We start from the raw sequence: 25,033 nt of genomic DNA on the forward strand, positions 1-25,033 counted from the left end.
AATAAAATTTAAATAAGGGCAGGAGGATGCGAGGAAGCAAGAAGGCTTGGTAAGGGTCCCCAGTGCCACTTTGGTTTTCAGAAGTGGAGGAAGAGCCTCTCTCTCCAGAGACCCAAGAGCATTACAGAAAATGCTTTAAGTTTTCCCAATGCGGTGGCATTTAATTCTGTACTTCAGGGGCTGTGTTGTGCTTTCCAGGGAGGAATTGCCATGAATTCCACGTAGCCCCTTTGCCCAGCACAGATGCCTCTATCAAAGGTCGTTCTGAGTCATAGTGGAAGGTCCAGTTGCTTCCAAGTTCATGTGATATCTACCTTTTAGAACTTTCTTTTCAAGAAAAAGAAAAGGGGGGTGTCTCATGAAAAATCAAAGGGAGATCAGTAGAGTAGAGGAAAAAGACCCACCAGGGGGAGGGAGGAGAGGAGAGAAAGGAAATACAGGGGAATTATATTGGCCAAATTCTCTTGCTATATTGTGCTTGAACCACTATATAACAACAAATACAAACATTACCAAAACTATAATACACCAAGAATAAGAGGGAATTAAATTAAAATTTAAAATATCAAAACAAAATTTCCTACATTTGAAATATCCCTTTTTCAACCACTAGGAAATTGTTAACTAAATTTTGGTAAATCCTTCTACTAGAAAACTATTCAATTGTTACAAAGAAAGTATTCTGAAATGCATCTGTATTTTTGAAAAATAAAAAGTTAAATGCAAAAAAAAGAATTTTTAAAGAAATATTTTTGGGGTTTTTAAAAATTAGTGCATTATAATCATCCACAGTAGGATGCAGTGATAGGGCTGCACTCATCAGACCTTTTTGAAGGTGAGTAGGCAGAATTAATGTTGTCAAAATGACCATTTTGTCAAAAATGTTTTACAGGTTAGATGTGATCACCATTAAAATGAGAATGACAACCTTCACAAAACTACCAGGGAAGGGGAAAGTCATTTAATTCATCTGGAAGAATAAAAGAACCAGAGTAGCCAAAGCAATCATGAGTAAGAACAGCGATTCTGGAGGCATGTGACCTGATCTCAAATTATACTACAGAGGTATAGGGGGGGAGAACACATGGTATTGGGGGGAGGGAATTTGAAGATCAATAGAATAGAATAGAAACCACAAAGACAAACCCACTAATATTCAGTTATCTAATCTTTGACAAAGGTGCAAGAGAGATATGTTGGAGAAAAGACAGCCTTTTCATTGGTGCTGGGAAAACTGGATATCCATATGTAGGAAACGAAACTAGCCTGTCTGTCAACCTGCACAAAAGACATATCAAAATGGTTGAAAGTCTAAGGATTTAGATCAGAACCCTTGAAACTGCTAGAAGAAAGCATAGGGTCAACACTCAGAGCATATAGATACAGGAACCAACATCCTTCACAAGATGCCCAAAGTACAAGAAATAAAACCAAGATTAAATAAGTGGGATGACATCCAAATAAAAAGCTTCTACACAGCAAGGGAAATAATTAAGAACATGAAGAGAGAGCATACATTAAGGGAAAAATCTGTCAGCTTTCCTCTGACAAGGGATTAATATCCAGAATACATAAAGAACTCAAAAAATTTCTCACCAAAAGGACAAAAAAAAAAAACCAAAACACCCAAGTAACACAATCAGCAAGTGGACAAAAGAACTAACCAAACATTTTTCAAGAGAAGAAACACAGATGGCCAAGAAACATATGAAAACATGTTTACATCCTTAGCAATTACCGAAGTGCAAATCAAAACTATACTGAGATTTCATCTCAACCCACTTAGAATGACAATCATGAAAACTACAAAAATTGCTGAAGAGGATGAGGGGGAAAGGAACAATCAAGCATTGTTCATGTGGATGCAAATTGCTATAACCACTTTTGAAAGCAGTATGGAGATTCCTTAGAAGACTTGGAATCAAACCACCATATGACCCAGCTATTACACTCCTTGGTATTTATCCAAAAGAATCAGGATACTATAATGATGTGTGCATACTAATGTTTATAGCAGCACAATGCATAATAGTTCAGTTATGGAACCACCTAGGGGCTCATCGACATTGAATGGATAAAGAAAATGGGCTAAACTTACCCAGTGAGGTTTAATTCAATCACAAAGAAGAATGGAATTATATCATTTGCTGGTAAATAAATGGATGGACTGGAGAACACCATGCTAAGTGAAATAAGACAGACTCTGAAAGCCAAAGGTCGAATGTTTTCCCTCTCATAGTTAGAGAGGGAAAAAAGAAAAAGAATTTAAAGATAAAGGGGGGGGGGGATCTCATGAAAATAGAGGGAAAGGGCAAACAATGGAGTAAAGGAAAGGGCTGGAGAGGGAGGAATGAAGGGAGGGGATAGGGAAGTACTGGGTTACAAAATCTACCAGATTGTGCTATGTGCATGGATGATATGGCACTCATCCCATTCTTATATGTAAGTATAATGAAGCACTGCAAATATTTTACATGAGGATGTGCAGGGCGGGAGGGGGCAAAGGGTACCCTATTGATAGGAATGAGTAGTGGCAGATCAGGAGCCACTCATCAAGAAGCCAGTGGTACAGAACCCCTGGATTCAATCCCTAGTACCTCAAAACAGAAAGAAAGATCTTTTCTGCAAGCCTCAAGGAGGGAGTAGAGAAAGCATTTCCTGTCTGAATGTCGCAACTGCTAAAAGAGAAGTTGCTTTTGCTTTTGCTTTCAGAGAGTTTTTCCTGAAGGTTTTGGGATCAAGGGGCTCAGTGTCTACTGAAAACTATCTCTGATGGTAGGCTACCTAACAACTGCCTTCAACAATGTTGATTTCAGACCGGACTCTAGGGGGGTAACGAAATTCTTTGGTCTTTTAGAATAAAAGGGATGAATCCGGGGGCTGGAATTCAAGGAGCTAAACACCCAGGCCCAAGAAGTCCCTAGAGGAGGCAAGAAAAAGGATAAGGCCTCAGGCCCCAACTTTACCCTTTGCTTTAGGTCCACCTTCTCAGGGTAGTAGCCAGGGCCCCGGAGAGTGAGATGAGGAGATCAGAAGCCAGTGGCTGGGAGGCGACGGGAGTCCCTGGGCGCGCGCTCCGCACCATCGCACCATCGCAGAAACCGAAATGAGGGCCAATTCCTACCACCACAGCGATCCGGATGACGCTGATGACACCCTGGGCCAAGCAGCTTCGGAAAGACAGAGGGGCGGAGCTGAGATCAGACACCCGGGACAGGGAGGGGAGTGATACAGGGGGCGGGTCCTCAGGCTTCAAAGGCTCTTACCCTGGAGGTGGTCTCCCTGTGATCTCCAGCACAGTGACCACAGCCAGTGCAAGCCTACTTACTCTCATTCTTAGCATCCATTCTAACCTTACTTTCTTTGAGCGGTGCCAGCTGTAGAATTGGAAGATCGAACTTATGGGGACACCTTTGTCCCCTCCACACTCCCCAGACTTCCCCTGCGGGTTAGGTGCTGCCAGTTCTTGTCCCCGCAGCAGGTTCTCCACCCTGCGTCTGCGCTGGGAGCCACGGGACCCAGGTAGCCCAGGGAACAGAAAAGAAAGGAAAAACTTAGGGCAGGAGGATGGGAGGGGGCGAGATGGCAGGAGAGATTCAGATGGCTTGTTGTAAATCCCCAGTGCTACCTCCATACAGGAAGTGGGACGCATGCAGGGTCCAGCCACAGAGGGGATCCGAACGAAGATTCTGTAAGGACACGCTGACCTGGCTGGGGAATACGAGGGGGCGAAACTATGGCCAGATGTGGGAGGCAGGGTGCTACCAGCGGGGGTGGGGGCGGGTGTCGGGACTCGACCATTGAAGGCTCTGATCACTGCCCAGGTACAGCAGCGCTCCGGAGCTCCTTAAGGATGGCAGGTGCAGAACCCGCTATTCTCATTCATATCATCCAGGCTCTGTTCCCGCCTTAATTTCTTTGGTCTGTGCAGGCCGGTGAGTTGAGGGATCCAACATATGGGGACACCTCCATCCTCTCCTCACTCCCCAGACTTTCCCTGACGGCTTTGTCCCTCTGGTTCACAGCAGGTTCTCCACTCTGAGCCTTCCGTTGGAGCCAAGGGACCAAGGTAGCCCAGGGAGCGGAAAAGAGAGGAAAAAGTTAGGGCAGGCAGATGGGAGGGAGCGAGATAGCTTGGTATAGGTCCCCAGTGTCACCAAGGAAGCGGAACGTGCACCAGATACATCCACAGCAGCGATTCTGAAACTTTACCGTGTCCTGGGCCGCTGGAGGGCGCGGGGGAGGGGAAGAAGGGTAGGCGGAGTTACGTCCCAACGCAGGAGGCGGGCATTGCTGGGGGGCGGGCCCTGGGACTTTAAAAGCTCTCAGGGCGGCAAAGGTCCCACAGCGATCAAGAGCTCCTTGACCATGGCAGGAGTAGTCTGCGCTACTCTGATTCTTATCATCGAGGCTCTACTCCAGCCTGACTTTCTTTGGGCGATGCCAGACGGTGAGTTGCGGGATCGAATTTGTAGGGACACCGCCGTCCCCACTTTATTCCCCAGGCTTCTCCTGCGGGCTCTGGGTCCCACTTCATCGCAGCAGGTTCTAGATCTTGCAGCTGCGGTGGGAGCGGCGGGCCCGAGGTAGGCCAGGGAGCGGAAAAGAGACAAAAAAGTAAGGGCAGGAGGATGCGAGGGAACGAGATGGCAGAAGAGAGCGAGATGGCTTAGTGTAGGTCCCCAGTGCCACCATCGTAATCTGAACGATGTTCCGATGATTCCGCTGGGACATCGGGCCCCGGGCAGCAGGAGGGCTTGCGCTTTGGAGGGGGGGGGAGGGAGGATGGTGACGAATAGGTGGAGCTACAGCCAAACGCGGGAATTGGGCGCTGCTGGGGGCGGGGCCTCGGATTTAAAAGGCTCAGACAGCTGCCAGGGCCCTGCCCTGCTCCTGGGCTTCTTAAGGAGGGTAGGTGTAGTCTCAGCTACTCTCATTCTTAGCGTTCAGGCTCTGCTCCCGCCTTACTTTCTTTGGAGGGCGCCAGCGGGTGAGTTGAGGAATCGAACTTACAGGGACTCCTCTGTCCCCTTCTAAGTCCCCAGACCTCCCCTGCGGGCTCTGCCCCTCAGATGCGTGTCCTGCTTCAGGTGCTTGTCCCTGCACCTGCGGAGAGAGCCACAGACCGAGTTAGACCAGGGAGCCAAAGAGAGAGGAAAGGATAAAGACGGGAGGATGGGAGGGAACGAGATGGCAGAAGAGAGCAAGAAGGCTTGGTACAGGTCCCTGATGCCACTTCTGTCTTCACTCCTTGGAGGGGGAGTGGGGCTAGAGCATCTCTAGAGGCCCAGGAGCACGAAAGAGCCACTGTGAAAGGGTGTGCGTTTTCCCACTGCGGGTGGCATTCACTTCTGGACACCAGGAGAGGTGTTGTGCGTTTCCAGGGAGGAATTGCCCTGAACTCCTGGAGGCCCCTTTGCCCAGCACAGAAGTCTCTATCACAAGTCGTCCTGAGTCACAGTGGCAGGCCCAGTCCCTTCCAAGTTCATGGGATATCTACTTTTTAGAATTTTCTTTTCAAGGGAAAGAAAGGTGGGGGGAGGTATCTCATGAAAATCAAAGGGAGATCAGTGGGAATAGGTCCCCAGAGCCATCTCCATGCAGGAAGTGGAGATTCCGCCACCGCAGTGATCTGAACAATAATTCCTCTGGGACACCAGGGCCCAGGCAGCAGGAGGGCTTGCGCTGTGGCAGGCGGGGAGGGAGGATGGTGACAAATAGAGGGAGCTACAGCCAGATGCGGGAATTGGGTGCTGCTGGGGACGGGGCCTTGGACATGGGCTCTGACAGCTGCCAGGATCCTGCATTGCTCCTGGGATGAAGAAGAGGAGAGAAAATGGAAATACACGGGAATTATATTGGCCAAATTCTGTTGCTATATTGTGTGTTTACAAATATGTAACAACAAATGCGACCATTATGTACAACTATAATGCACCAATAAAAATAGGGAATTAAATTAAAATGATAAATATCACAAAAGGATTTCTTACATTTGAAATATTCCTATTCCAATCAGTAAGAAAATAATTAACTAAAGTATGGCAAATTCTTCTACTAGAGAATTATTCATTTGTCATAAAGTACATCTGAGATGCATTTGTATTTTTGACAAATAACAAGAGTAATGTGAAAAAATAGAATTTCCTTTAAATTGTGTGTGTGTGTGTGTTGCTGGGGATTGAACCCAGGGCCTTGTACATATGAAGCAAGCATGCTACTGAGTAAGCTGTATCCCAAGCCCATATTTTTTTTAATTAGTGCATTGTAATTATACATAATAGGAACAGGGATGTAGCTCAGTGGTAGGCTGCATACACCAGACCCAGGGTTGATGGAAGACCTTAGAAGATGAATAGGCAGAACTAATATTGTCAAAATGGCCAATTTTGCAAAAGGGATCTACACTTGATGAAATCCCCCATTGAAATATGAATGACAACCTTCATAAAACTGGGTTGGGGGACAGACATAACATTCATCTGGAAGAGTAAAAGAACCAGAATAGATAAAGCAATCCTGAGTAGGATCTCTTTCCTCCTTTCCTCCCTTCTTCCCAACCCTTCATCCTATTTCTCTACCCTTTTGGTCTCCTTTCTATTTTCATGATATTTGTTGTTGTTGTTGTTGTTGTTGTTTCCTTTTTTCTCTTTGGTCTCTACATATGAGGGAAAATGTATGAACCCTAACTTTCTGAGTCTGGTTTATTTCACTTAACATGGTCCTCTTCAGTTCCATCCATTTTTCTCAAACAATATGATTTTGTTCTTCCTTAGGGCTGAATAAAAGTCCGTGGTGTATATATACATTTACTTTACCCATTTGTCTCTTGACAGAAAATTAGGCTGGGTCACTGATTTGGCTATGGTCAATTGTGCTGCTATAAACATAGATATTCCTTTATCTCTATTATATACTCGCTTAATTCTTTTGGATAAATACCAAAGAATGGGATAACTGGATCATATGGTAGTTTCATTCCTAATTTCCCAAATACATGAAATACATGACTTCCAAATAACCCAGCCGATAAATGGGCAAATGAAATAAATATGTTTCTCAAAAAAAAAAAAAGCACAGATGAGCAGGAAATATATGAAAAACTACACAATGATTTTATCTCCAACTAGAATGGCAAGCATCAAGTACAAAATCACAATTAAAGCCAGTGAGGATGTACAGGGGCAGGAGAGGGGAAAAGAAAACATATACAAGATTGGTAGGAATGTATGTTAGTATGGCTACTTTTGAGCTACAAGAGCAGAGTTGAGTGGTTGTAACAAGGACTGCAAAGCCTAAAATATGTAATAGTAAGCCCTTTACAGAAAATTCCAGGGTCTGGGCTGGAAATAACATTGGAAAGGATAAAATTGAACTACATGTGTCTTTCAAGGTTTTAGATTGGTGCAAATCTCCATGAGTTCTCTAGGATGAGATATTATTTAAATATAGTATCTGGGAAATGGGGGAGACAGTGTCAGAAGATTCCTTGGCCTTCCCTACTAGGGTAGCTCTAACTCCACATGTGACCCACCAAGCCCATGATTGTTAATTTCTATTACAAATTCAGGGAATTTGAAATGACCCCTATGAGCAGAACCTGGGACAGGTTCATTCTTTCCTGGCTCCACAGGCACCTTTGTCAGTACCATGGGGCCATGGTGATGCTTCAGATGCCTGGACATGAGGTCAGCTCACACTGTCTCCAGGGTGAATGAATGCGCGCTCTCTCTCTCTCTCTCTCTCTCTCTCTCTCTCTCTCTCTCTCTCTCTCTCTCCAGAGTCCCATGTGAATGGGCATATGGCTTTGTGGGACAGGCTGAAAAGGGACACTGAACTGGCTTTGGGGTTGAAGGGTCCCTCCTGATAGGAGCCAGGCCGCTCCTCCCAGGAATGAGTTTAGGCTCTGAGACATGGCCCAGGTCTGGAAACTGAGCCAATAACCAGACTTTGGGTGGATATCAACACTCGGCCACCTGATTATCCATCCTTGGGTTTGCTTCACCTCTTGAAATCAGGCAGAATCTGAGTTGCCTGCCCAGGTACTTTGCCATGAGGTTCCCTGTGATCTCTCAACCCCGGGTTCAGCTCCCTGAGTGTCCGGTCCCTGGCTGACTTCCTCCATTTTCACTGTCTGCACCATTGCACACACTTTTCTTCCACCTGTTCATTGCCTATTTGGAGTCTATGTTATCAGCATTTTTATTCTCCTTTACTACTGGGACCCCAGTTCTGAAATCCAGCTTCTACCATAGACCCCAGCCTTTAGCAATCATCACCAATGATCTTATAAACAATGCTGGTGACCTTGAGAGCAGACTTTATATAATGTTTAAAGCAGGTTAAACTTACATATCTCTGTAAATTTCAAAATCCTTTCTTTTTTATTTTTCTTAGGGCATTTTAGTTATACATGGTAGCTGGATTCATCCCAACACAATCACATATGCAGGGAATCTGACCCACTCCAATTCGGTCCCTATTTTCCCCCCTTCCCCCACTCCCCCTCCATTGAACCTCCCCATACTCACCCATTTACCATCCATGGTTGATGTTTTCCAAACACATAAAAGAGAAGTTCCCTGTGTTACATTTATACATGCATATAACATGATTGTGTTAACTTAATTCTGAATTTCCTCCCTTTCCTGTCCCCCCTCCCTCCCTATCTCCTTCTACTCCACTGATCTTTCCTGTATTGTTTTGATACCTGATCCTCCTCACCACCTCTTTTTGCTTATTTCTCTCTATCTTCCACATATGAGGGAAAACATTTGACCCTTGTCTCTCTGAATCTTCACTTAGCAGGATATTCTCCATTTTTCATCCATTTACAGGCAAATGCCATAATTTCATAATTCTTTATTTTAAATTCCATTATTTTATTATTCTTTATTAAATCATAGATCTGCTGAGAAACTTGTATCCAGAACATATATGAAGTCTTTTAAAAATCAACAAGATAAATTACCCAATACACAAAAGATCTAGACATTTCTCCAAAGAGGACACATTAGTCATTAATAATCACATGAAAAGATGTTTAATATCATTAGTATTTGGAAAATACAAATGAAAGTCACAGTTTCACTAAGTGAAGGAAGTCAATCACAAAACCAACTTACTGTATGATTCCATTTATATGAAATGTCTAGAATAGACAAAAGCATTGTGACAAAGTAGATTACTGGTTGCCAGGTGCTACAGGGAGGGGGTGAAGATGTGAGTTCCCTTAGAGATTTGGCCTCAGTTTCTTGTAATGATAAAAATGTTGTCGAATTAGGTAGCAAAACCAGATGCACAACTCTGTGAATATACCCAAGAACATACTGAATTGAACATTGTAAAAGGACCAGCTTTATGTTTGTGAACATCAGATGGTATGCAAATATCTCAAAGAAGCTTGCCCTGACTCTGCTTCTTAAAATAAAGGTCACAGTCCAATTAAGTGAGAGACCACCTAGAAGGTTGCTGTAGTAACAGGCATGAGGTAAAAGTTGGTGGATGAACTAGGGTGGGTGTAGGGATGAGAATGAGAATCGATCAGATTCTGATAGAATTTTTCTCCTCATTTGTGGAAATGTGGGAGATTCCCATGCCAAATGAATATTGTTTATGGTTTGTATTGTGTGTGTATGTACACTAAAATCTTCAGGATAGCTTCATGTTTTCTCTTATTGTGTTGTATAGTGACTACATGACAAAGCCAAATTAAAGAGATCCCCAGGGTTCTACTTGGGTTTCTAGATTATAGAGAATGGAGAGGCGAGGACAGTGAAACAAGGGAAAAACTAGTGTTCAGTGGAAGCAGGAATTTGGAGCCAGAGGAGACCAGAACAATATGGATACAGCGCAGAAATCAGATAGTGGAGGGAGACATTCAACTTTCCAGAAAACATGAGGAAGAGGCCTTCATCTCAGATGAAGGCTTTCGACTCAGCAGGGCACAGTGGCACATGCCTGTAATCCCAGCAGCTTGGGAGGCTGAGGCAGGAAGATTGGGAGTTCAAAGCCAGCCTCAGCAATTTAGCAAAGTCCCAGGCAGCTCAGGGAAACCCTGACTCTAAATAAAATGTTTTTTAAAAGCTGGGGATGTGACTCAGTGGTTCAATATCCAGTTCAAAAAAATCAAAACCAAAAATTTTAGATATCTGAAACACTAACAATATTTTCAGGGACAACTATAGTAAAACTGAGAAACAATACACAAAACTGACGTGTATTCTGCAATTGACAAAACTTCTTCCTAAATTTTTTATTATGATGCTCTGCATTAAAAAATAGCTAAATTTGATACTTTTTTCATTCCCTCAGTTTGGTGATATGTGCTACGTGTCCTCCACTGGCCAGTCGAGGTAGAATGAAGTTTTTGCCAGGGGACAAATACAGCTTGCTGTTTTTACTGCCTGTGAACTAAAAAAAAAAAAATGTGTTCTGACTTTTGTCTCTCTTATACCCTGTTCCTCTGCCAATAATCCTGCAGACCATGAACTGAATCTTGTCTCCTATCACTCAAGGTTGGACTCCTTTCCCAGAAACTCTCTCACTCTCTGGATATTCTGGAAATAGAGCCTTGGTTCTAGAATCTCCCTACAATCTTACTTCCCTGTGTCCTACTCATTGCCAATTTCCACCTTCTCCTTCAGGAGCCCTCTGACCACCTGAGCCTACTGTTCACTTACCACATTGCCCAGGATGCTTTGGCTGTTCCTTGTCTGCTGAAACTCCTTTGGGTCAGGTAGAGTACAATAGGTACCTGGAGGAGAGACGCTTGTTCTTCGGCAGCATGCCCCATACCCAGTCCAGGTTTTTGCTCTTTGTAACAGCTCTCCAAAACATGTTTTTGCCAAATGGTTGTCCCAAATGTAGAGCTTGAGAATGAGGCTCCTGCTCTACCAGCCAACCCTAATGGGTTCCTTCTGGAGTCACAGGGGCAGGGGGCTAAAGGGTTCTTTTCTCCCCATCCAGCCTCCCCTGACCGACTCCTATATGCTCACTGTCTTTAGTACAGCCTCAACATGACTCAGTCCAGACTGGAACAGCTGTGCTGATTGGTCCATGGTTGGCTGGATGGAAACCTTGTCCTTCTCTTTGAAAATGACAGCATGGCTCCCTGACATGATTAATGACAGATTAGGGGTGACACAAAGGCATGGGGAGGCCCAGACTATATCAAATACAGCCACAAGGTCAGGATAATTTTGTTGGAGAGAAAGCTGGAGACTTCCCTAATCAGCCTGGATTTGGGGAGGGTCAGGTTGGGAGTCAGTCAGCAGGGGTGGTTTAAAGAAAGAACAGATATGTGGGCAGATGCTGGGGTTGCATTTGTGTGAAATAATAGGTAGCAGTTAGTCTAACCTTTAGCCTGTGCAAGACTGGAGAACAGAACTGGGGCCTTTCACAATCCCTAGGACAGATGCCTCCAGTTTATGGAACCCTTTGTGCCATAGTAAATTTGTCAATGCACCTCTAAAATAAAAGAAATATCTAGAAATTCTGTATATGAGGTAGTTATGGCTAAATAATAAATATTTATGCTGTAGCAATATGAGAGTCAATTAAGAAAATCATATACCCAAGTTGAAAGAAAAACCAATATGTTTATTTTTTTTCTTAAATAAGTAAATTTACTAACAAGACATGTGCATCTGTTGGGCACCATACAATTTCCCCAACCAGGAATCAGATTGTACACTGACATCTTCATTTCCCATTTCACACACATTTTTATATCAGTATTTAAGTTTTATCCCTGCAACTGCTGAAACAGAGTGTAAAAATAAGATAATCCAAAGAAATGTTGCATAATCTAAATGTTGAAACTGGAAAAAAATAAATGAATAGAAACTTTGAAATAGTACTTCCTATGGTGTCCAGCAAAGGACAGTGTATGTTGCTCAAATCCTTCTTCATTTGGGTGTAGAATTCCTCTGACTACCTTCTGCAATCCTAGTTTAGTGCTCATAAATCTTCTAATGTAGACTTACATTGCAAGGCTTTATTTTGCCTTTAATTATGAAGGATAACTTTTCCAGATATCGTAATTCAGGTTGGCAGTTATTTTCTTCCAAGGTTTGAAATATATCCTTCCGTGCCTTCTTGGCCTTTAGAGTTTCTTCTGAGAAATCTGCTGTTATTCTCCTAACTTTGTCTTTGTAAGTGATTTGGCACTTCCCTCTTGCAGCTGTTAACATTGTCTCTTTGTTTTGTGCTTTCTACAATTTAACTATAATACATCATGGAGAGATTCTTCCCAGGCGGTGTGTATTTGAGCTTCAAATGCCTCCAGTACCTGGATGCCACATCAGTCACAAGATTTGAGAAATTTTATGTTATTTCACAGAAAGGTTTTCTCATGCCATTAGTCTGTAGCTTGAATCCCTCTTCTAAACCTATGATTCAAATGCTGGGTCTTTTACTGTTGTCCCAGAGATCTTATACATTCTCTTCTTGTTATCGTTTGCATGTGAGGTGTCCCCAAAAACTCATGTGTGAGACAGTGCAAGAAGGTTCAGAGGAGAAATGATTGGGTTGTGAGAGTCTTAACCCAATCAGTGATTTAGTCCCTAAGAGGGATTAACTGAGTGGTAACTGAGGTGGTAGGCTGTGGCCGGAGGACGTGGGAATTGGGGTGTGGCTTTGGGTATATATTCATATCTAGCAAGTGGAGACCTCACTCCCTGCTTCCCTCTGCCACACTCTTCTGCCATGATATTCAGCCTCACCTTGAGCCCCCAAAAATGGAGCCTCCTATCTGTGGATTGAGACCTCTGAAACCATGAGCCCTTAAATAAACTCTTCCTCCTCTACAACTGTGCTGGTTAAGTCCTTTAATCACAGCAGCAAAAAAGCTGGCTAAAACACTTCTTATTTATTTTTTGTTCTTATGATTTGAATGTGTTAATTTCATATACCTTGTCTTCAAACCCTAATATTCTTTCTTCTTCTTGATCTAGTCTCTTGCTGAAGCATTCAACTGAAGTGATTTTCTTGTCACTGTTATTTGGTACCAGGGATTGAACTTTGGGGCACTTGATCATTAAGCCACATTCGTGCCCATTTTTGTATTTTATTTAGAGACAAGGTTCACTGAGTAGCTTAGTGCCTCTTATTGATGGCTTTGGACTCACAATCCTCCTATCTCAGCCTCCCTACCTCCTGGGTTTACAGGCACCACTGTGCCCAGCTCAACTGAGTTTTTAGTTTGACTCATTGAGCTTTTTAATTGAAAAATTGCTTTATGTTACTTTTTCCATTTTCAAGATTTCTGCCTGGTTCTTTTTCAGAATTTCCATATTTTTATTGAAATGCTCTTTCCTATTCTTCATCGTTTTCCTTAATTCATTCAGCTATTTATTTGTATCTCCTTTGAAGTTATTGCTTTTTTAACAATCTTTCTAATTCTTTGTCCCCATTTCATCCACTTCAGTGTCTTTGAATTTGATCACTCGGGCATTTGTGCATATGAGCGAGCAGTCTTGTTTTTTGGCATTGCCTGTTTTCTATGTTTTATTGATTCTTGATTTTACTTCCTGTGCTTTAGGAGTCTTCTTGAGGAATTTGGTTCCTAAATTGATCTGTTCAAATTTTCTGTACCCTCCTGATTCAGTTTTACTAGATCATATGTCTCTTAAATTTAAGACAGAACATGTTGACAAACTGGTAAACTGTTTTCTTAAAGAAGCTTCCTCCAGTGCCAGAGATCTTGAATTACCTCCAGATCAATCATCCAAAAACATCTCTCCACATAATTGAAGAACTTGGCTTACCCTTTGGGAAGAGAAGCACCTTTTTGGTATTTTCTTTCATTTTTGCTTTTCTGTCTTCAACAGAAGTAGGTCTTTGGTTTTTCAGGAGTTTTTCCCTGTGTTTAGGAGGATTCTTGACCTCTTGATCTTGGTGTCGGTGGCTTTGCATCTTTCCTGTTCTTGTGTCACTGTTGTGCATTTTCAGCTGCTGGGTCTCAGAGATTTTCTCACTAGAGCTTTTGTTTAGGTTCCTTATTAACAAAATCTTCATCTTCAGCAGCAGCAAGTTTTGCTGCTTTCTGTTAAACCCTGATACTGCTTCCAGGGTCCAGCTGAACCACACTTCATGTCAAGACCATAGGTGGTGTCATTTTCCAGTCCACAAGGGAAATTATTTACTGCACAGACATTTTTCAAAACTGCCACGATTGCCTTGAGGGGACTGCCTTCATAATCCATTGCCTTTACACTAGCACCTGAAGTGACCATTCTGAAGAATTACTTGTGTTCATTTTCATCATTATCCACCTCAAAGTCATCATCTTTGTCATTCTCTATTCTCAACAAGAAAAATAATTCTGGGGCGTTAGGACTTGTGTCTGTATTAATTGAATCTTTCATTGTGACGTATTTAATGCAAATGGATCCCAATCATTAAGAGGAAAGAATTTGAAAAGATTAGATTTAATGTGATTGAGGAGAGTGAGGCTGGGAGAAAATATAGACATGGGAAGAAACAGATGGCAAGGAGACAGGAAAAGGAGGAGGAGAATTGGGTAGAAGAAGGGCAGAAGGAAGGAGCTCAGTAATCTCCAGCAAGCTCTGCTTCCCCTACAGAGATGGGGTATTCACAGTGAATTTTCATTTTTTAACATCTCCTTTTCTATGTTTGAGCATTCTATTAAAAAGAAATTCTGTGTTGCATTACCTGCTAAACATGTCTTTGACAACATTTTTCTTCACTGAATATCAACTGACCGGTTCTCAGTCCACCATTGTAGATTTGGGGCCAGCCCATGCCACAGGAGAAAAGGCATATTTGCACATGCCTGAATCCTTCTTGCCTGTTACTCTGTGATTTATTCTCAATAGAATGTCTCCAGTATATTTTGCTATATATCTTCTTTTGCTACTACTACTATGCTGCTGGTAGAAGCCTGGAAGACTCTGGTCCATGATTATTAGCAAGAACTAGTTGGGAACAGGGAGGAGAGATTTGGGCTCCATTATGGGTACAAACAAGTGGAGATCTCTTCTGAAGAATGAGCAGAGAGTATGGTTAGGCTGGAGAGGTTCCCTGGAATCTGATGATCAGCTCATAGGGCCCCAGCCTAGGACACCAGACTAGGTTCTGTGCTCCTGTGTGGCAGCTCCCCTCTGCTGCCATGTTCCTGCATCTACTCCATATGACCTGCCTGAACACCAAGACCATGATGAATTGACCTGTGATCCCTGGTGCCTCCTTTCCACTCTATTGGAAATACTGTCTGTTCAGCTAGTTTTTAATTTTCAGGAGGACAGATACAATCGTGTATTTTTTGTGCCCAGAACTTGGTTGAGATCACTGAAAGTGCTTTCAGATTAATCCTCCTGGTTACATTCTGCCTGTGAGGGGTCCCTGATAGCATGAGACCATCCTACAACCTCAGTTAAAGGTGACACCAAAATAAGGATCTAGAAGATTGAGGGGGTCTAGGATGAAGACTCCTCCCTCTGCCAGCCTGGCCCTTCAGAGGGAGTCTGGGAGTCACAGAAGGATGGGAACTAATGGTCCTCTTCTCCCTGTCCTGGACCTCACTTCCATGTTTCTCTCACAGGTACCCACTCTCTTTGCCTCGACTTCACTGTCAAACCTCAGTCCAGACCTGGGGAGTCCTGGTGTGAAGTGCAGGGCTCAGTGGATGAGACCGCTTTCCTTCAGTATGACAGTGAGAGCAACAAGATCAAACCTTTGGGTCACCTGGGAAAAGTGGTGAATGCCACCGAAACATGGAAAAAATTGACTGAAACGCTGAGAGAACTGGGACAAGATCTCAGGAGGATCCTGCTTGACATAAACTCGGAACAAAAGATGGCCAGAGGTAAGTATGGAATGGGGTGAAGAGACAGAGAGAGCAGGAGAGAGGAAGGGGTGGAGTGCACATATGGAGGAGGCTCTGGGTGTAAAAGAGCTGAATATTGGCCCAGCCTTAGAGGGATGTGGCAATTAATGGAGAAGAAAGGGCAGGCCTGGGAGAAAGAATACAGGCCTCTAAATGTGCAGAGAAACGCTCAACTTATTAGGAGGTGATGGATCTATCAAGAGTGGAAGATGATGGTTTTGTTGTGTATTGCAGGTCCTCTCACCCTGCAGGCCAAGATGTCTTGTCAGCTTGAAGGAGAAAATCACATTGGTTCATTCTGGAATTTCAGCATTGATGGACAGCCATCTCTCTGCTTAAATGTGATGCACATGGAGTGGACAGTGATTAATCCTAGAGCCCGAGGGATCAAGGAGAAGTGGGAGAATGACAAAGAACTGATAGAACGTTTAAGGAAGGTCTCCATAGGAGATTGCACTCAATGGCTTAGGAAATTCTCAGATCACTTGGAGGAAATGCCAGGTAGGGAGCTGAGTTGTCATGATATAGCTCAGCAGAGTGGGAAAGATGTGGGAGTTCTCTTTAAAGGTCTTATTCTGAGGGCTGGAGTTGTAGCACAGTGGTCGAGTGCTGGCCTGGCACGAGTGGGGCACTGGGTTCAATCCTCAGCACGACATAAATAAATAAAGGAAAGGTATTGTGTCAATCTATAGCTAAAATAATTTAAAAATAAATAAATAAATGCCTAATGGCTTACCTGTAGGATATTAGCATGTGTGTAATGGAAAATTTGTTGAGCTGAATGACTGACTGATTTCTTGAGGGGCCTCCTGCCTGGATGGTCAGTGATAGCCATATGGATTTATCACCAGTCTCTCTTTCCCATCTCACCTCCTAAGTGCCCTTCATTATGTAGGAACTCCCATTCTCCATTAAATAATGATCCAGTTTTAATAGTCTGCTAACTAGTTCCCAAGTTATATATACTTCTGTAAGCTTTCAGGCCTGCTCTTCTCCCTATGATATAATTACCCTTCAACCAGCTTCAGTGTTAACTTCTTATGAAGCCTTCCCTACCCCCTCAGACAAAATGAAGCACCACCAGTTGTGTCAACCGCCAAAGTGTCATAAGTACAATAAATATGCCAGAATGGATGGACATTTGCTGTCCCCTTCAATAGTAATGTGAGCTCCATAAGGACACGGCACAACCTCTGCTCATCTCTGTACCCCCAGGACCTGGTAGAATAGTGGTCCCATAATGAGTCAGTGAATATATAGTCCCATGGGCTGCATGGAATAACAGGTGCTGAAGAATGGATATTTTCAAATCTGACAGCGATTTGCTCTTTTATTTGTTTTAGCAACAACATCAAGAGTCCCAGTTACCGAGCAGTCTCCACGTAACCGATCTGTTTCCATGATCATCATAGGGGTCGCCAGTGGCCTAATCATAATTATCTTCATCATCATCTTCTTTTTCTGGAGGAAAAAAAAAAGACACAATTAAAGGTGAGGAATAGGCTGTCTTCTGTGGTTGTTTTTTCTTTAGTGGGGAGCAGTGTCTGTCTTAATCTGGTAGGGCCTTGGGACAGTGAGGGGAGGGCATACAGCAGTCTCTTCCTGAGTGGGGCAGTTCTGAGATCTGGAAAACCTGTGTGAGTGTTGGCTTCAGATCTTTGGTTGAGGAGTTATTTGCTCTCTAGGATAATATAACATAGGTTAATAATTTTCCTTCATATTGTAGAAGCTGTTTCATCATCAACTATGAATTCTGTGGACCATGGGAAGGCAACATCATCAGACCAACTCGTGATGGCAAGTGTGGGGAGCCATTCTCACACGTGACTGGGCAACTCCCGGTTTGGGTCTGAGGCGTTCTGGCTGTGTTGGAGCTTTCCCGGCCCTCTCCTGATGAGAGAACCCGTCCGTGTGGGGGTGTGACTGACCACTGACCCCGGGGGCCCAATCACTGACCCTGACCTTGGAGTGCGGCCCCCCCTCAACCTTCATTAGATGGAATTCTCCCCTGAATCTCTTGTTCCCCAATAAAAGGCTACTCCCTGGCTTGCTCCCTCTCTCTCTCTCCTGCTAGCCCTGAGTAATCATTGCTGCCCTGCCGGGCGGTTAGAGGTGGGAGCCAGAGAGGGGAGCCGTCTCGGACTTGGTCATATTAAAAGGTAACTGAGTCTGTGTGTTTTATTTCGATCTCTGCCAGCTAACTTTTATGCCAAGAACCTCATTAATGAAACCATTGCGTTGGCCGCATGGTGGAGGCAAGAAGTGTCCTTTGATGACAGTCTTTATTCTGCCACTCTTTTCAACAAACTGTCCTCCATTTAGGTGGAATTGGAAAGACTGTGGATGTTTTCCTTATTTATAGAGGAAAATGAATTAGAAGTGTATAAATCCTGGTTTAATGAGGTTTATTTATGTGTTTACACTTATTTTTATGTATACTTAAGTTACTGATGGGCAGAAACCACAAGTCAACTGTGCTAACACCCTAGATGTCATGACCCAAAGGATGAAGGCCATAGAGTGAAGTGACATGTGGATATATTAACATCTTGTTGTGACACTTGGAACAAAAGAAAGGATAAAGTGTGACATGTTTATAGCTGGAACAGTTATCCTATAAAAATATGGTTAACTCCCATTGTGGAGAGCAGTGACAATGACTGGTAGACCAGTGTCTGAGATTGGGATCCCTGATGACTTCGTGGCTGTGGCATATTTGGTGGCTAGGGAAGTTTTGGTGCAAAGGCATAGGATGCCTGGTTGCTGTGAAGATGTCCTCCCTGCTAGAGACTTATCAGCCTCAACCTTATTCTCAGGCACCTCAGCTCCTGGGAATGATGGAACTTCCTTCCTAAGATAAGGACAATGTTTCAACAGTTCTGCTGCTCCTGAATCTGCCTGTGAATTAGTAGCTTTAAACAATGGACTTTGTTGAGAGATGCACAATTCTACTAACATTGCACATTGCAACTGTAGAATGTAACTGAGGAAATAGTTTTACACTATTTTCATGAATATAAAGAATAAATGCTTGCATGGTCTTTAATCCCTGATTTAGAGATATATATAATAAAGATTTCCTGTGTAATTTTTAGACCTGCTTCTAAAGCCCTCCATCCAACCCCAGCTGTTTTATCTTCAAGATCCACACATGTTAACTATTTCTTCCAATCTCTCATCGCCCCTCGCCAGAATCTTCTGCTAGTTTGGCCATGCTGGTCGTAGCTCCCACAGATAGGATCTATGACTGTCTTAGACCCAATTTTCATAGATAGGAGGACAACGCCAGACACAAAAGAATCGATACTTTATGATTTAATTTATCTACATTTTAAAAAGAGACAAAACTAATCTTTAGTAATAGAAGTCGAATTATGGGGGATTTGGGGGTTTCATGATGGCAGTTTAGAGGAAGGCTGCATTCCTAGTTGCTCCATGGCTTGGGATTCAAGCAGCAGGAGTACTGCTTCTCTGCAAGGTGGGTAAAAAAGCGATTTCACTGAAACTCAATATTGGACAGTCACAGTGGCTTAGAGACTCTGAAGTTTGGGTAAGTAAAACAAAGAAGAAAGAGTACATTGAAACCGAGCTGGTTTTGGCAGCAGTGGTAGCAGCACTGGTTCAGCACAGAGGGAGAAACAAAATTAACAGATTTAGTACAGAAAATGCTGAGTGTAGACAGCAGGGAGTTGAACCATGATTTCTAATTGCCTCATGTCTGTGTTTCTGCTGGGAACCTCCTATGTAACCGTTGAGGTCAAGGTGGCCCGCTTGCTATGGTGATGCCCAGCCAGAGGAAGCTCCCTGGGAAGGTGCAGAGCTGTATCATTTCAAACCTTAAACTCAGGCATCAACTTCCTGGAATAGAGAATTCTGAGCATGATAACCTCTGTGGAGAGTGGTGACAAAGAATGGGAAAGCAGTGAATGAGACTGGGGGTCTCTGATGAATACATGGCTGTGGTACATCTGGTGCCTGTGAATGTTCCTGGGTGGCCGCATAAGATGCCTAGCTGCTATGATAATGCCCTGCATGAAAAGGATCTTCATAAGAGGCTTAGCTTCAACCTTGATCTCAGGCACATAGCTCCCAGGGATAGAGGAATTCTCATGCTAGATGACCACAATGTTTCACCAGCTCTGCTACTTCTAAGCCTGCCTGCTTAATAGTAAGTTTAAACAATGGACCTTCTTGAGCATTTCACAAACCTGCTAACATTCCACATGGCAACTGTGGATTGCAACTATGGAAAATCTCCATAGATGTTTCTTTTTTCTGTAACTTTCCTGAAGACAAAGAATAATGCTAGCATTGTCCTTAACCTGATATGAGACATACATAAATAAAAATTGCTGGCCAATCTTGAGACCTGCTTCTCTATCAGAAAGCAGCACTCCACCTAATCCCAGCTACATAATTCACAATCTGTGTGTGAATCTTCATTTTCTAATCTGTTATCACCCTTTGCTGGAACCATGAGTTTGGCCACACTGATTGCAGAAAATCTCGATGTCTCAGAATTTTCACTATGGACTTCACATCTCTCTGCTTTGCTAAAACTTTCTCACAAATCACTGTGTGTGTGAGTGTGTGTGTGTGTGTGTGAGTGTGTGTGTGTGTGTGTGAGTGTGTGTGTGTGAGTGTATGTGTGTGTGTTGTGCTGTGGAGCAAACTCAGAGCCTTTGCATGAGAGGCAAGCACTCTACCAAGTGCACTATGTCCCTAGCCCACAATAACTTTTTGATGAAAAAAAACTATATAATAAACATCCTGAGCTAGCTCTGGGTTATTCATCCTCCATCAGAGGTTGAATCCCCACCTGGCCTCAGGTTTTTTCTCTATGTGTGTCTGTTTGTCTTTTCTCAGTCCTCCATCACCTCTCACCAGTGTCTGAATTAATAGCTATGCATGTCGTTGCACCTGAGTTCAGAAAAGCTCCCTGAACTTAGCTGATCCAGAGGCCGCACTGAGCAATAGTATTTGAAAAGTGCCCTGTGCTTCCAAATGAGTCATGGGCACCTGAGGCAGAGCCATTTTGAAGTGGCCATTCTGTGTCTGCTTCTTAGGGAGCCAGGAAATCAGAGCAAAGACTGTCACACTGTCCCAGCAGGCACCTACACTACACCCTAGGGTGTACCTAGCAGAATGGGAGTGAAATAGGCACAGAGAAGATTGTACCCATGGGGATTCAAGTTGGAAAAGAGAAAGAGAGCCCAACCTGCTTCTCCTTTGAATCTGGTGACTCATATGACCTGCCAGAGCAGGGCAGGAATCCCAATAGGCAGGTGTGAATATAATTCAGGAAGGTTGTACTCATGGGCAGCACAGTGTGGAGGATTGGCTCCCTTGTGCCATGAGTAGAATTCATGGGAGGTTCCTGAGATCCACACAAGAGATGGGCATCTGCCAGGCCTTAGGGGTGTGTTGATCTAATGCCTCCAGAGCAGAATCCACCCAACAAAGTCTCTGACTCCTGATTAGACCTCAGTCCCACCCACAAGCTGTCCCCTCATAGGATTCTGTGGCTTCCCCACCCTGAGAAGGCATCAATCTGGTCTGTGCAGGCAAAACTCGCACTGACAGTAAGTAACATCCCATCCTACCACATCCTGGGGAGAAGAGAAGCTGAGAATTGTTTGAACCAGCTTCAGTTTAGTTCATTCCAACTGGCTTCTAGGTGGGCAGCACAGGAGGAAGAGATTAACAACCCCCAGCCCTTGCTCTCCTGCTCAGTAAGTAGCTCAAGAAGAAATAGAAAGGACAATAAAGCATAGACAGTGATCATCCATCCTTGTAGGCTGTTTTGACCACCTCAGTGAAAACAAGCCCTTCATTTTACATTAAGAATATTTTTTCTTTTTTCTTTCTTTTGTGTGTGTGTCTGGAGTGCTGATTGGTTCATGGAGATAGATATAGATATAGATACAGATATTACTTTTTCTCTCACTTTTAGCATTTTTTTAAAGTGTAGTTATTTCCCCTTACCTTGAAGCTTAAGATTGGGGGTTTGAATATTTTGGTTTTGTTTTATATTGTTTTCTTTTCCTCTTGTTTCTCTCTTTCTCTCTCTCTTATCATGCCAGCAGCCAGAATCCATTATCCTTTCGTTTACTCTCCCTTTACATTGTTACTTCTATCTTTTCTCCCCCCTTGCTTATAACCATCACCTGTTCCATCTCTTCTGAATTCTTTCTGGTCCCTTTTTGAAATCATTAACTCTTTCTTGTCTTTCTATCACACCTTCTTTCTCCTAACTTATTCTTCCATTGTTTATCATGAATTGCTTTATATAACTCCTGCTCCCACCATTAATGCTTTTGTAGTTTTAACTGCTGTGGATGGCAGTTGACACCTGTTGTTTGGTTTAATGCCAGGTCCAGATAATGTTACGAACTGTTTTTGCCATTGGTAATTTCTGACCCCAACATTTCTGGGGTTTTTGTTTTGTTTTGTTTTTGTAAAATTAACAGTGTAGATGTCATAGTGGGTAAATTCTAACAGAATATGATTTGAGTGAATTAATAAGCATTCAATGCTCTTTCTTTACCACATTTATCTCAGGCCCAAATTTATGCATTCCTTTTTATTAGATCTGAACCAACAGAGCTAAATATTTTATTCCATCATGAACAAAAGCAAAAAAATCATAATTATTCTAAATGGATTTCATGAAAATCTAAAAGATGGGTTGTTTTTTAAACTCTGTAAAGTTGAGGCAGTATTGCAGAATTATGAAAGATCTCTGTTTTTTCTATATATGAAAGCATTATAGCATTATAGTTCTAAAATCTAAGAACTTTTGCCTAGGAATCTCTCTTCTGAATTCAATTTTAATAATATCACAATATTTTTCAGATTTTACATTGGCAGTAACATTTAGAAGTACAATAGTTCAGTGAAGTTGTTCAAGTGTGTCATTTATACTTTAGGGAGTAGTATTTGGGAGGGGCAGGAATTCACCTTTTTCAATTACCAATAAATCTAGATATGCTTCAAAGCTTAAAATTGGTTTACAAATAAATATCACTACAATTTTACAGACCACAATTTTAATCAGTAGAGAAAAACTTTCAGAGTTCCAGGGCAAGGGCATAGCCACCCCACACCCACACAGAAAGTCAACCTGTGCTGAGGTTCCTTACTCACCAAAGTGTGACTCTGCAGCCTAACATCAGGAAACATACAGTCTTGAGGCTTCCACTGATAAGAAACTGGAATATCACTGCTTCTATCAAGAGGCAACAATAAGGGCCTGGTAAAATGTCACCAAGGTCCCTGTGGCCTGGCCGCACCAGAGGTTTCTCTACCAGGGGTGCTAACAGTTATCCTATTACTAAGTAACAGAGAGTCTTGCAGAGGGTTGCCTATCTTTTGTTTCTCCTACTAATAGCCAACTTCCTATGATCATCCTCTCACAACTCATATAATCTATAATGCATATTCTCACATCCTACCTCATAAACATCTCCTCCAACAACCTAGTCTGCCTTCCACCATCAGAAACTGTAAATCATTATGCAAACCTATTGATTATATGGTTGAAGAAAACCAAACTCATCATTTATGTTCATAGTGACAATACTGTAAACATACAAATAGAAGCTAACTGATATATGGCTGCACATTCTATACATTGAGGGCTATAATGTTAATCTCTCCCTTAAAAATGAAGTATGGGTAACCTGTAGGCACACTATAAGGCAATAGGACAGAAGCTGTAATATCTCAGATCTACACTGCAAGAGAGGAAGACACATAGACATAATTTAAAAAAAAACAAGGGAGGAAAGTGCCCCAAATAAACCAAGATACTACAACAATAGAATCCATAGATAGTGAAGTAGGTAAAATATCAGAGAAGGAGTTCATAATATACATAATTAAAATGATTTGGGAAGAATGACCTAAGTGAGCAGATAAAGGTAAAAATCAATCACTCCAACAAGGAGAAAAGAGAACAAATTCAGGTGATCATTGATCACACCAACACAGAGATCAGAGAGCAAATACAGATTAAAAGAGATTACTTCAAGAAAGATATAGAGATACTGAAAAAAAAAACCAGAAATCCTTAAAATGAAAGAAACAATAAGCAAAAAAAAAAAAACCCTCAATAAATAGCATCACCAACAGACTAGACCACTTGGAAAACAGAACCTCAGACAATGAAGACAAAATATACATTCTTGAAAATAAAGTTGACCTCACAGTAAAGATGGTATGAAACCATGAACAGAACATCCAAGAATTATGGAATACCATCAAAAGACCAAATTTAAGATTTACTGGGATATTGGAGGGTTCAGAGATTCAAACCAAAGGAATGCACAATCTCTTCGATGAAATAATATCCAAAAATTTCCCAAGCATGAAGAATGAATTGAAAAATCAAATACAAGAGGCCTATAGGACACCAAGTGTACAAACTTACAACAGATCTACACCAAGACACATTATAATGAAAATGCTTAGCATGCAGAATAAGGATAGAATTTCAAAGGCCACAAGAGAGAAAAATCAGATTACCTCTGAGAGAAAACCAATGCAAATCTCAGCAGATTTTACAATCCAGACTCTCAAAGCTAGAAGATCCTGGAACAGCATATACCAAGCCAAAAAGATAATGGATACCAACCAACAATATTATATCCAGCAAAATTAAGCTTCAAATTTGACAATGAAATAAAAACCTTCCATGATAAACAAAAGCTAAAAGAATTTACAGCAAGAAAGCCTGAACTACAGAACATTCTTGGCAAAATATTCCAAGAGGAGAGATTGAAAAACAACAATGAAAATCTGCAAAGGGAAGAACTTTAATAAAAGAAAAGCCAATTAAAGGAGAAACCAAGTCAAGCTAAATACTAAAAATAAACAAAAATGCCCAGTTATCCATATCATATTTCAGTAATAACCCTAAATGTTAATGGCTTAAAGTTACCAATCAAAAGACATAGGCTGTTAGATTGGATTTTAAAAAACAAAAGAACCAAAAATATGCTGCCTTTAAGAGATTCATGTCATAGAAAAAGATGCCCATAGACTGAAGGTGAAATGTTAGGATAAAATATACCATTCACATGGCCTACATAAGTAAGCAGGGGTTTCCATCCTCATATCAAATAAAGTAGACTTCAAGCAAAAGTTAATCCAAAGCGATAAAGATGGACATTTCATACTGCT

At 42.3% G+C, this 25,033-nt stretch overlaps 1 protein-coding gene and 1 long non-coding RNA gene across 2 annotated transcripts in view; one reads left to right on the top strand and one right to left on the bottom strand.

The window, feature by feature from the left end:
• Window positions 1-3,109, bottom strand: part of LOC144256690 (uncharacterized) — a 145,268-nt gene extending 142,159 nt beyond the window's left edge. The window contains exon 1 of the long non-coding RNA XR_013344199.1: window positions 2,967-3,109. This is a non-coding gene — a long non-coding RNA (uncharacterized LOC144256690). The remainder of the gene's footprint in view (window positions 1-2,966) is intronic.
• A 627-nt stretch (window positions 3,110-3,736) lies between these two features.
• LOC144256656 (retinoic acid early transcript 1E-like) overlaps window positions 3,737-25,033 on the top strand; it is a 39,306-nt gene continuing 18,009 nt past the window's right edge. Inside the window, exons 1-4 of the mRNA XM_077802022.1 lie at window positions 3,737-3,824; window positions 4,349-4,450; window positions 15,566-15,829; window positions 16,085-16,351. Coding sequence (XP_077658148.1) covers window positions 3,737-3,824; window positions 4,349-4,450; window positions 15,566-15,829; window positions 16,085-16,351 — 721 coding nt within the window. The remainder of the gene's footprint in view (window positions 3,825-4,348; window positions 4,451-15,565; window positions 15,830-16,084; window positions 16,352-25,033) is intronic.

Source organism: Urocitellus parryii, chromosome 8, assembly GCF_045843805.1.
Source record: "Urocitellus parryii isolate mUroPar1 chromosome 8, mUroPar1.hap1, whole genome shotgun sequence".
In the NCBI taxonomy this organism is placed as follows: domain Eukaryota; kingdom Metazoa; phylum Chordata; class Mammalia; order Rodentia; family Sciuridae; genus Urocitellus; species Urocitellus parryii.